Below are 13,423 nucleotides of genomic sequence, written 5' to 3' on the forward strand. Positions count from 1 at the left end.
CTATACAGAAGTCTGCAAACAGAGGTCCCAAAATGACAATATTACAGAGTAGCAGTATTATAAATTGTTACAAATAGGTATAAAAAGTTACAAAAAAAGGACCCATGCAGTATACATTAAAATTAAAACATAACACTCACCCTCCCAAACTATTTGCTGGAGTAAAGGCCACTTTACACGCTACGATTTATATGGTGATATGTCGTCGGGGTCACGGTTTTCGTGAAGCACTTCTGTCATCGTTAGCGACGTCGTTGCGTGTGACACCTACGTGCGACTCCAAACGATTGCAAATAGGGTGAAAATCGTTGATCGTTGACACGTCGTTCAGTTTCAAAATATTGTTCGTCAATTGGAACGCAGCAGACATATTGCTACGTTTGACACCCTGCAAGCGACGAACAACATCCACACGACCGCCTTGGTCAAACAATATATCGCTGAACAATTTGGCATCGTTACGTGTGACCGCTAATAAACGACCTATGTGCGATCTCGGCAAATCGTAACAACGATCTGGGCGTGTCACATCACTAACGAGATCGCTAGCGATATCGTTGTGTGTAAAGCAGCCTTTAATGTCTTTAATGAGTAATTACTCCAAGAGGTCCAGGGAGCTGGAGAGTGCTGCGGAGATAAGCGCTGTCAGCTCTGCTAACCCATGCTGTGGGATTGCAATGCTACTGCTGTGGATGCCCCGGCCGGTGGATATCCCAGCAGACAAGCAAAGTGCCATTGTCAGAACGGCGTGTGACGTCACACAGGCAGAGTTCAGAGGCCGAGAAGGCTTCTACTAATCCTTACATGTTTCAAAACCTGGCGGATTTCTTGTTCAGAGGACATTATTGCTGACTTAATTTTTTTTATTTTTTTTTTTGGTATTGCACTTTTCATTCTGTTTTTTTTCTGTGTGACGCAGGTTGTATTTATTTGCAATCATAGTAAATTTGGCGTCATGTGCATGATCCTGCCTCCTTCTTCTAGGCACTACCACTTTATTAGAAACTTCTGAAGAGAGTGCTAGAAGATGAAAAAAACTGACACATTGTTTATCACTATTTTATTTTCATGATGTGTGTGTGCTGCCAGTAAAAGGAAACTTTCCTGTCCACACCCTGAGGCTAAAATCCAGTATAGACCTAGTCTCACCATCAGCTAAAAATATATATACAGTTCCATCCAGTCTAAGGCAGAATTCACATAGCGTTTACCACTATGTTCAGTAGCAAAGTCGACTACGTCTTTCTGCCCATCTCAACTAAGTGTATATGACCGAAAATGATGCACGACAGAGCACACTGACTCTATCTTCATCATTATTGGCAATGGTCAGCCCATATGCCTGAATCCTGTTTCACTGGGGGTCAGATGTAAGCTCTGATATAACATATCCCTACATACTGTACTTATCTCATATTTTAAGATGGATATTGGTCATGTAGCATATTGTCTTTATATTTTGTACAGTAGCACAGTTTAGAGCAATGTTTAAATCCTAATATAGTAGTACATTAGTGCATAATGGTGCTCAAGCATTATTGGAATACTTTACAATTTGCTTCCTGAAAGCCCTCATACTGTAAAACACAATCATTTTGGATATTGTAAGATTCAGAGTATACACATGCTCATTGTAATGATTGTCTTATGTTAGGCCTCACTCACAGCACTCTATTTTCGGTTTAAAGGGTACTTTACACACAACGATATCGCTAACGATATATCGTCGGGGTCACTGTGTTCGTGACGCACATTCGACGCCGTTAGTGTGTGACTAAAAGGAGAGACGATCAACAATCACAAAAACGTCAAAAATAGTTGATCGTTCACACGTCGCTCCTTTCATAATATCGTTGGTGGTGCATGCCGCTGGTTGTTCGTCGTTCCTGTGGCATCACACATCGCTATGTGTGACACCGAAGGAACGACGAACATCTCCTTACCTGCGTCCACCAGCAATGAGGAAGGAAGGAGGTAGGCAGCATGTTCCGGCCGCTCATCTCCACCTCTCTTCTGCTATTGGGCGGCCGCTTAGTGACGCCGCTGTGACGCCGCACAAACCACCCCCTTAAAGGAGAGATTGTTTGGTGTCTCCAGCGACGTTGCTAAGCAGGTATGTGCATGTGACGCTGCCGTAGCGATATTGTTCACTACGACAGCGATCACCCCATGACGAAACAGCGACGTGGGCGGGTGCTGTCGCGCATGATATCGCTAGCTATCGCTAGCGATGTCGCAGCGTGTAAAGCACCCTTAAGTGTGATCCAACAAAACATCAGATTGCACTTGGACCAATGATACTCTATGGAGCTGTGCACGAGGCAGATTTTGTTCCTTGGACTGTGTCTGTCCAAGGAAAAATATCACAGCATGTCCAAGTTGCCTCTGTAGATTGGCCATGCAAGTAAATGGGTACGTGGTAAAGCAGACCGCACTCGGATTACATCTGAGTGTGGTCCAATTTTCATGGACTGACAGAATAGAGAAAATAGAGACTTTTTTTGTATCTTCTCCACATCCAAGAAAATTAGATCACACTCTGACCACACTCTGACCACACTCTCATCAACTCTGATCACACTCTGATGTTTGGTTTTGCAGCTCAGTTCCAGTGAATTAAATAAGGCAGAACTGCAAATTCTCACACATCCTGCCAGTCTGAGGACAGGTGTGGATTGTTTTTGAAGGAAAACATGTGTTTTTTTTAAATTACTCTTTAGTTGTCCATTACATATTTTAAATGGGTTGTACTACTGTAAATTCTTTCTTTTTAGTTTAAGGGTACAGACAAAACGGCAATATACAGTAACACTGACGACGATCGCATCGCAATTCTCAGACTGGCTAGCACCTCTCCTGATGTGAGAGCTGTACCCTTGGTTCAGTAGCGCTGCCAGCCAGTCTAAGCAGTGTGCTGTGATCATGTTACAAGTTATACGGCCGTATAACTGTGCCCTAAAAATAATGAACAGAAGCCTACACACATGCCAGCGCCCCTGCAGATTCAGTACAGGCCACTCCAGAGGTCTCTGGAAGTGGTGCCTTACTTGTTGAGAGGTCTTAGCACATCTGTAGAATGTAATTGGCTTCAGAGGTAGATGACTAGAAGAGTGCACCATCGGATGTTTCTAATGGCTGAAAAAAATATTTTACTATTGGACACCCCCTTTAAATCTATTTATAAAGGACACGCTGTAAACTGTATATAAATGATGCATACTAATATATTCTGTGCTTTTTGCAGAGCCACCTGTGCCCATTGCACCACCACAACTATCATCTGTTGGAGCAACATATCTGTGGATACAGCTAAATGCAAACTCAATAAATGGTGATGGCCCCATCATTCAAAGGGATGTAGAGTATCGCACTACTAGTGGGACCTGGTCTGACATCCAGTCTGTGGATTCATCCAGTTATAAGATTGGACATCTTGACCCTGACACAGAATACGAGATAAGTGTCTTGTTAACAAGACCAGGAGATGGTGGAACTGGATCACCTGGACCTGCGTTGAGGACGAGGACAAAATGTGCTGGTGAGTTGTAAAAAAAAAGAATATTGAATCACTATGGTTAAAGGACCTTCTTCCAATGTCATCAGTGTTAGTACATTGTGATCTTAAAGCCCTGTGATATCCTGATATAATTATATTGAAGATTTATAGTTTAAGATGATAGCAGAAGAACCGGCATTATGCTTATTGTGCGGTATAATCTCAATCCTCTCAATTGTTACAAGTCTTACGGGAAGGCGGGTGGTGGGGGGCACATAATAAATGCAAAGTTGGCTTACAGGAAGAATTTCTGTCTCTGGTTAAAATAATGTGATCTTAAATTATATGACTTGCATAGTGTTTTACTGTCTCCTTGTATATACTGTAAGCAGAAATAGGTGCAGCTGGCATAGCTCATCCAGCTTCTGAGCAATTCATTTTATGATCTGTCGAGTCCATAAATTAACCCTTAAAGAAACATTTGTGCAAAAATATGTGTACACTTCTGTTCAATAAACAGCGGCCTAGTTATATTTAGTTATAAAATGTAAGAATGCACAAGAAAAAAAATGAAAGCAACCTGAACAATAGTGAAGAATATATAGAATAGAAGCTTGTATATTATCTTACATACCAACAGCTATTAAAGGGGATCAGTCACCATGAAGATGCAGTCTGTTCCGCAGGCATCATGTTATAGAGCAGGTGGAAAGGAGTAGACTGTGTGACGATGCTACTTACTTGCGGAAGTGGAGACAGGAACTGTTTAATTTAAAAAGTCTGGCTGGTTTATTCAATCTTTATAAACTGCTTCACAGGAAAAACATAAATAAACCTTATCTCCAGCATAAAGGTTCAAATCAAATAATAGTAACAGTCTGTATAGCCGCGAGATCACCCACTCAGGATAAGATACAGTTACCTTCACAAAGTTTCCCACTGGTGGTGTAGCAACCTCCACACACAGACCATGTGTCAAACAAACAGCCTCCATTTTAAGGCATGTAACACTCTCATGTGGGTATGTGAGCAGCTAACAAGAATCTGTTTATTTATACACATACACAATTCTGGCGTTTTGATTTTTTTTTCCTTACGTCATAAGTTGACCAGTAATAAATTCCATATTTTGATAGATCAGTCTTTTATGACCATAGCAAGGGCGCCGATGGGCAGTTGATGCAGTCCCCCCCCCCCCCTCCCAGGATATACACTGTAAATGCCACTGTCACAGATTGACAGTGACATTTCACAAGTTAACAGCTATGGCTGGAGCTTCGCTGCACATATGGCTGTTAGAAGTAAATGATGGCTGAATATCACTTCCATCATCTCTTGGCAAAGATGCGGGCTCTGTTTCTGAGCCTATATCAGAGTCAGGGGTACAGAGCAAAGATCATCATTCTTGGCAATTTAAACAGGAGTCATGCTGCCAAGAATAATGTCAGCCTAGTACACTGAACGATCTATTGCAAATCACTCAGTGTACACCATTTACTGTAATTTGCCTTTATAAACAGGATATTAACCAAGCGCCGATTGGTAAAGGTTTACCGATTATTGGCCGTTTAGTGCTGCTTGTCGTTTCATGTAAAAGGACACATAGACCAATATCTCTGGGGACAGAGGCTGCAAGAGTTTGTTGTTATAAGTAAAACACACCGGCAGGCAGTGAAATGTTTTACCTCACAGTAAGAATCAAACTGTGATCCCATGCTGTCCAGATCCAATTATGGAACGTATTTTTATTCCAAGATCTATTGATTAAAATGTACTTTGTGGGATAATTCTCGATGCATTTCAACCACTCTTACATTTCTCCTTTAATTTAATTTTTAATCAAAATCTAAAACTTAGGGCTTAGCAGGAGTCTAAATATTTAATTTCCCACAGTTTTAGTCCAAAGGCGTCCTCTACTATAGATATTGGGAAAGGGTTTAGCTTTCATATAAAAGTGGATTGCAACAAATAAGATAGTTTTAAAAAAAAACAAATAGAGATACTACTCACCCTCCCTTGGTCCATCGCCGGCTCCCTAACGTTGCTCCAGTGTCTGGCATCTGCACTTTTGCTGTTGTGATGGTTTCATGACCACAGTGCACATCACTGCTGCAACCAATCAGTGAGCTAAGCCGTTATTCTATTGTTGATGGAATGAGCTACCAAGCTCAATGACTGACTGCAGCAGTGATACACACCGTAGTCACTCTGTAACTGAAACAGCTCATGAAAACAGTGGCAGAGTAATGTTTTTTCACTATTATTTGATCAGTTGAGGTCCACTTTCCTAAATGTGTAAAACTCTCTTTATTCATTAAAGCCTGTTAAAGTTATATCTTGTTACCCTTCATCACTTAAAAAAAATATATATATCTAAATAAATAAATTAAAAAAAAAAATAAATATATATATATATATATATTATTTTTATTTTTTTTTTTACTCCAAGCAGTGTTTTTATAGTGTCTTAATTTTTTATTATTATGAATTCCTTTTGCTCTCATTTTAAAGCATACTTATCACACTGCAGGTAGCTGTCAAATTTTACCGTCTAGTAAGGGTCCATTTACATGTGCCAATGGTTGGATAAATGAAAACTAATAGAAATGCTCATTATTCCTTCTAAAAATGCCCAGTCAACGATTGCATCTTAAGGCTAGGGCCCCACTTTGCGTTTTTAACCTGCGTTTCTGCAGCGTTTTGAGCTGCAGAGTTTTATGGCCAAATGGCCTGCGTTTTGTTTTTCCATGTTATCCTATGGAAATTGTGAAATTTCTGACCGCACTTTGCGTTTTAAAACGCTGCGTTTAATTTGCATATTTTGTGGCAAAAACCATGCGTTTAAAGAAGCAGCATGTCAATTGTTTTTGCCATTTGGGGTGCGTTTTGCTAACATTGAAGTCTATGAGAAATGGCAAAAAACAAGATTCCAGCAAATTCCTGCGTTTTTCCTGCTTTTCCAGTGCAGAAAACATGCGTTTTGGAGTTCAAAAACGTATGCTTTTTGGACATCAAAATAATGATTTCATATGTCCCTTTACACACACACATAGTCCGACAATTAAAAATAAGAATTTTAATAAATGATTGCTATTTTCCCATTAAATATCATATTACCGCTATAATTTCATTAAATTAATCTATTTTCATTATTTTTCACACAAATATAGATTTGTTTCTTTTTTTTCAAATTTTTTCATTGAGTTTGACTGTTTAAACTTTATTTAGCAGTGTCATGATGTTCAAAACGCATCTATCAAAACACAGGTGGAAAAGCAGGTAAATAGCGCTGAAAACGCATCTAAAACGCGGTAAATACGCATGCATTTTCAGCGCTAAATTTCTGAAAAAGGCAACTTTGGACAAATCAATTAAGCCCAAAACGTGCATTTAGAACTGCAAGTAGATAAACGCAAAGTGGGGCCCTAGCCTAAATGTGGACAGGAAAGACCATACAAAATGAAGGTTTACCGAGCACCAATCGAAATACTCCATCGTTGACCAGCTTCCCTTACTGATGGAATATCTGCTGGAGTAAGTGGCCTTTAAAACACATATGGGGCTCATGCTTCGTGATTCCTTTATTCTGTTTTTTTAATCATACTTTTCATTTCTTCAGTTTGCTATGAGCTAATTTCATTTAAAGCAGCAACAATTGAATTTCGATCTCCTACCAACAAATTTGGTTTGTTGGATGGGTTGCTTCATTTAGCTAATCTTTATAGAGAGTTTAGTTGTTTATAATGTTCTATAATTGGACGGCAGTTAGAAAAACTAATTTCTGCTTATTGAAAAAATGTGGTCAAATTAAATTAACCATCAAATAAAGAAGAAAAATGACAGTCCTCATGATTCATTGCGAAGGTGTGCGGTGTCAGGGGTCACCCGCGCGGATGATTTCCCTTCCATAATTCTCTAGCTAATTTAACTGTATTACGTTTTCATGGTAATTGTGCTGTAATTATGTCTTGTTGGAGGGGGTGAAAATTGGAAAATAAATGTGAGCTATGTTGAATTGACACTTGAGATTTGACAGATATGATTACACTATACCTTAGGCGGATATTTTGTACCCTTTCCGAGTGTTTGTGAAATGAATGGCATGCTTCAGCCTCACTACTTTGGAATACATTAGAATTTTTTAATGCTGTTTTTATTGGTTTTTTTTTTTAGTTTTTTTTTTGTTCAGATTTTGCACATTAGAATGTTATTGTTTACCCTGAATAGCTTTTCTAGTGGCTTATGTATAATTCATAAAGAACTGAGCAACTGCAAAAGTGAAGTGTCACTCCTAAGTTCTGTGGCGTTGTTCTCTGACATCCATAATTGGGGGTCTGCGGGATCCAAACGACTTCCTAATCACTAGTTAATGGGGTTAGTACATGCTGAAGAACTAATGACAAACAAATTAAGAATGGAAGGTGTAAAACATTGCCATCCTCAGATGTACGTCTTTCAATTAACAACAGGAGTCAATTTAAGGGAAGAGTCATTGCACCTGGTTAATGACAGTGATAATTACATGCTGCCATTCTGAAACTATGGGGACTAGAACAACTTCACATTCAAATCACCAGTCTTATGGCTCGGAGATCCTCCCGCTAGATTAACTCATTCATCTCATGTAGAGCTCTCACAGGTAGCCTGGTGCCTTTTTTAATTGTTTTTTTTTTTTTGTTAAGATTTTGAAATGTTGGATTGGAAATATTAGGAAAGAGAAAAAAATGTTAATTATTAGGGATGATTGAATACCTCAAATATTCGGCTTCGCGAATATTTTCCGACTAGGTCGCCGCTATGCGAATATTCAATGTGCAATGTAAGTCTATGAGAAGCCCGAATAGTTCCGAATAGTTGTTATTTGGGGTTTCCCATAGACTTACATTGCACATTGAATATTCGCGAATAGTCGAATAGCGGCGATTTATTCGGCAAATATTCACGAAGGCGAATATTTGAGGTATTCGATCATCCCTATTATGTGAAAAAATAAGACAACCAGAATATGTTATTAGCAGATGCCATCATTCACGTTTATTCTGTAAACTAGCCATTTGCTTTCTTGGAGGGGCTGCTCACAATCTAAATTCACTACCAGTATATTTTTGCAGTGTGGGAAGAAACCGGAGGAAACCCATGCAAACACGAGGAGAACATACAAACTCCTCTCAGATTGTCTTTGGTGGGATTTGACCCCAAGATCCCAGCACTGCAAAGCAACAGTGCTAACCACCAGTGATGGACAAGCACTAAAATGCTCAAACGCTCGTTACTTGATTCAATCTAGTCAGATGCTTGGATGAGCTTGCACGAATAATGAGCATTATGGAAAGTGACTGATTGGGCAGTTCGGGTTTCCGCCCACACACCGTCTGCCAAAATCAGAGCATTTCCGGTGGGAGGGAGAGCCGTTTGTTTTTTTTGTTATACTACTTCTGAGGACTTTATTGTATCACAAGGATAAGCCATTCAGAAACTGCATACATTATTACATTATTCCTTGTATTCTTGCCAAAAAATGCCATTTATTTTTTTTTAGAGTAAAACTTTAACCCCTTAACGACCCATGACGTACTAGATACGTCATGGATCGTGTGCCGGTAAGTCCCACCCCCTGCCGCCGGTCGGCGGCGGCGAGACGCGCACATATCAGCTGTTATCAACAGCTGATATGTGTGCCTGCTAGCCGCGGGTGGAATCGCTTCCACCCGCGGCCATTAACCCCTTACATTTCGCTGCCAAAGTCTTGGCAGCGATATGTATATGGGCGCCGCCATGACAGTGACTTACCCCGCCCCCGCCGGAAGTCACATGACATGATCACGTGACTTTCGGCGGTTGCCATAGTAGCACAGGGTCATGTGATGACGCCTGTGGCTAACATGAGTCACTTCCTCTCAATGCCGGAATACAGCCGGCATTGAAAGTGAAGCAGCAAATCTGCAGTTCTCAGCTCTGTAGCTGAGATCTGCAGATAGTGCAGAGCGATCGGATTGCTGATCGCAATAGCCCCCTAGGGGGACTAGTAAAATAAAAAAAAAAAGTAAAAAAAAAAGTTTTAAAAAATTTAAAAAAAATAAAAAAACCTAAAAGTTCAAATCACCCCCTTTCACCCCATTGAAAATTAAAGGGTTAAAAAAATAAAAAATACACACATATTTGGTATCGCCACGTTCAGAAATGCCCGATCTATCAAAATATAAAATCAATGAATCTGATCAGTAAACGGCGTAGCGGCAAAAAAATTCCAAACGCCAAAATTACATTTTTTGGTCGCCGCAAATTTTGCGCAAAATGCAATAACAGGCGATCAAAACGTAGCATCTGCGCAAAAATGGTACCGTTAAGAACGTCAGGTCGAGACGCAAAAAATAAGCCATCACTGAGCCTCAGATCCTGAAAAATGAGAACGCTACGGGTTTTGGAAAATGGCGCAAAACGTGCGCCACGTTTTTCGGACAAGCTTGTGAATTTTTTTTAACCCCTTAGATACAAGTAAACCTATACATGTTTGGTGTCTATAAACTCGCACCGACCTGAGGCATCATACCCACACATCAGTTTTACCATATAGTGAACACGGTGAATAAAATATCCCAAAAACTATTGTACAATCCCACTTTTTTTGCAATTTTTCCGCACTTGGAATTTTTTTGCCGTTTTCCAGTACACTATATGGTAAAACTTATGGTTTCATTTAAAAGTACAACTCGTCCCGCAAAAAACAAGCCCTCATATGGCAAGATTGATGGAAAAATAAAAAAGTTACGCCTCTCGGAAGAAGGGGAGCAAAAAACAAAAACGCAAAAACGGAAAGTGCCCGGGGGCTGAAGGGGTTAAGGGTCTTTGCACAGCCTACAAAAATGGCAGCAAGCTAAAACACCAGAGGTAGTAATATAATGTCCTGGTGGTCACCAAAAAAGCAATAAACAACCTACAGATATGAATACACAAGTATTTATAAAACAAAGATTTTTATTTTAATCCATATAAAATACATACATATTGAAAAGTTGTGAAAATATTACAGATAATATAGCACTTACATAGCACTGAGTAATACAAAGAGAGGTCTCAGTTATCCATATATTTTGTTATTTTGAAAAATCATTGATATTTATCCATAGACTCAGGAAACAAGCCAAAAACAAACGGCATAATTTAAATGTGTAAATACATCACAAACATCGTATGTGCATAGTGATCCCAAGTTGCAAACAAAACTTTAAGTAACATAGACCTTGATAGAGGTCTCAATTGTTTACAATAGTATAGTGCTAGAGTGTCTATTATATAGTATTACTTTATGATGGCCGACGCACGTTTCACTGTCGCTTCTTCCAGGGGCAGCATATAAATGAGAGCATTGCAGGGGTTTATATGTTGCTACTTCCAGGTGGGATGGAAGGACACCAATTATGTCTAACTACTCATATCACCTCATTGGTTAGGATAATACATTGATAGATAGATCTAACACTTACTATAATGGTTGGTAGATGTCAATGCTATCTGCCTCTTGGATTGGATAGTCTACATCCTGTACAGTTGTTATAAATAGCAACGTCAATTCCAATCAGTGGAGATGCCAGGCAAACATTATAAGTGGTCTTGGGACACATAATGCGTTCCACCCAACAGAAAATGACTGCAAGCTGGAAGAGGAAGTAGTGAAGCGCCCATGTTTGTTCCAACAGACCGTAAGGTGACCTCGCGGTCAGAGGCTTTAGCGGGGGATCGTAAGGATGCGCTCCACAAAGCAGCGTGTAGCCAAGTGACTGTAAATCAGACTAGTGGAACGCACAATGCACTCCACAGAATCGGATATCGGCACCGCAGACAAATAATAAGATTTTTAAGGCACAGTATACACTCCAGGTGTCGCATCACCACTGTTTTTAATGTTTTTCGGGCGTCTCCAATTATTGGAATTGACATTGCTATTTATAACATCTGTCCAGGAATGTAGACGATCCAATCCAAGGGGCACATAGTATGGATATCTACCTCCCATTATACTGATTGGTAGATCTATCAGTCAATGTATTATCCTAAACAATGAGGTGATATATGAATAGTTATTATTATTATTATTATGCCATTTATTCCATAGCGTTTTACCTGTGAAATAATTGGTGTCCTCCCATCCCAAACTTGCAATGTATTAGCTGAAGTCTACAGCATGTAACAGCATTGGAGCAAATTTCTCATAAAATATGCAGATTATTGGCCTCAAAAAAACTGTGACCTGTGCAAGGACCCCTAAAGTGTTTGTCGGTCCTTTCATTTGGCTTTGTTTTAAACATTACTCCATTTACTTATCATGTGCCTTATACATATTGACATTGAATAGAAGCTGATTTAGTATAATCATCGTTGCATATTGAATCAATGTAACCCTGTATACACCTGTCCAATGTAATAAATCACAGCAAGAGTCTGCATAACTTTACAAATGACCTTGAGACTCTGCCTTTGTCACCAGCTAGCCACAGATCCAGCACCGTGTGGGACTTTTCACTTAACTATTCAGTCTTTCGGCATGTGTACTACCGTAGCATGGAGAAAAGCCAAACAGGAAGGAGAAAAATATCAGCCCAGCAATCATTCCTCAACTTCAAGAATCAATAGCTCCTTGCCCTGAAGACATCGTCATGCAGACATTCGCACTGCTACTTGGAGGAAGAAAAAAGATGCCAGATAAAAGGATAGATGTCTCTTTCTGTGTTTTCCATTTAATTATTTCTTGTAAATACATGAACTGAGAAATTGTGTTGCCATTAGTTTTCTGAAAGGAAGAAAGTATGGACCTGGGGTGTGGGATCTGCTGAACTTCTACCGTGTAGGTTACAGCAGCACATGAGGATCGGGAAGTCATTTGTTGTACTATTACATTCTAGTTTATGATTTTTTAAAAACAACTTTTTTTTTTTTTTTTTTAATGAATCATAGCTCTTTACATTGATATGAATATTTTATTGACTAAGCTAAGATCAAACATTGGCCATTAACCTGCAAAACAACATGTTCTCCTTGGACTCTGTAAATTGATTCCACCAGATAGGCTTAGTTGCTCACAACTTTCTTACAAATATTTGTGGAAATGTAGACATATCAAAAATGTTGTACGTGTATGAAAAAAAGCAAATAGGATAGGTGATATTAATAACTAATAGATAGGTGGGAGACTAAGGGGTACTTTGCACACTACGACATCGCAAGCCGATTGCTGCGATGCCGAGCGCGATAGTCCCCGCCCCCGTCGCAGCTGCAATATATTGTGATAGCTGCCGTAGTGAACATTATCGCTACGGCAGCTTCACACGCACTTACCTGCCCTGCAACTTCGCTCTGGCCGGCGACCCACCTCCTTCCTAAGGGGGCGGGTCGTGCGGCGTCACACTGACGTCACACGGCAGGCGGCCAATAGAAGCAGAGGGGCAGAGATGAGCGGGACGTAAACATCCCGCCCACCTCCTTCCTTCCTCATTTCAGCCGGGACGCAGGTAAGGTGATGTTCCTCGCTCCTGCGGCTTCATACACAGCGATGTGTGCTGCCGCAGGAACGAGGAACAACATCGTAAACATCGGTCCTTCCGAAATTATGGAAATGACCGATGCTACACCGATGATTCGATTTTGACGCTTTTGCACTCGTTAATCGTATCAAAAAGGATTTAAACACTACGATGTCGACAGCGACGCCGGATGTGCGTCACTTTCGATTTGACCCCACTGACATCGCACCTGCAATGTCGTAATGTGCAAAGTACCCCTAAGAGCTGAGACCCCACTGATTGCCAGAATGAGCCATATCTGATTCCATTTGGAGAAGTGGTGGAACCTGAAGCTCCACTTACGGTAATCTCTATGGAGTGCTGAAATAAGTACAGCACGCGACTGTGAGATATAACGAAATCTGAACTC

General features: G+C 40.2%; 1 protein-coding gene across 7 annotated transcripts in view; it reads left to right on the top strand.

The window, feature by feature from the left end:
* Positions 1-13,423, top strand: part of PTPRM (protein tyrosine phosphatase receptor type M) — a 993,494-nt gene that overhangs the window by 404,996 nt on the left and 575,075 nt on the right. For all 7 annotated transcript variants that reach the window (XM_075314524.1, XM_075314525.1, XM_075314526.1 and 4 more), the window contains exon 7: positions 3,245-3,538. In XM_075314524.1, coding sequence (XP_075170639.1) covers positions 3,245-3,538 — 294 coding nt within the window. The remainder of the gene's footprint in view (positions 1-3,244; positions 3,539-13,423) is intronic.

This window comes from Anomaloglossus baeobatrachus, chromosome 6, assembly GCF_048569485.1.
Source record: "Anomaloglossus baeobatrachus isolate aAnoBae1 chromosome 6, aAnoBae1.hap1, whole genome shotgun sequence".
NCBI classification, from domain to species: Eukaryota; Metazoa; Chordata; class Amphibia; order Anura; family Aromobatidae; genus Anomaloglossus; species Anomaloglossus baeobatrachus.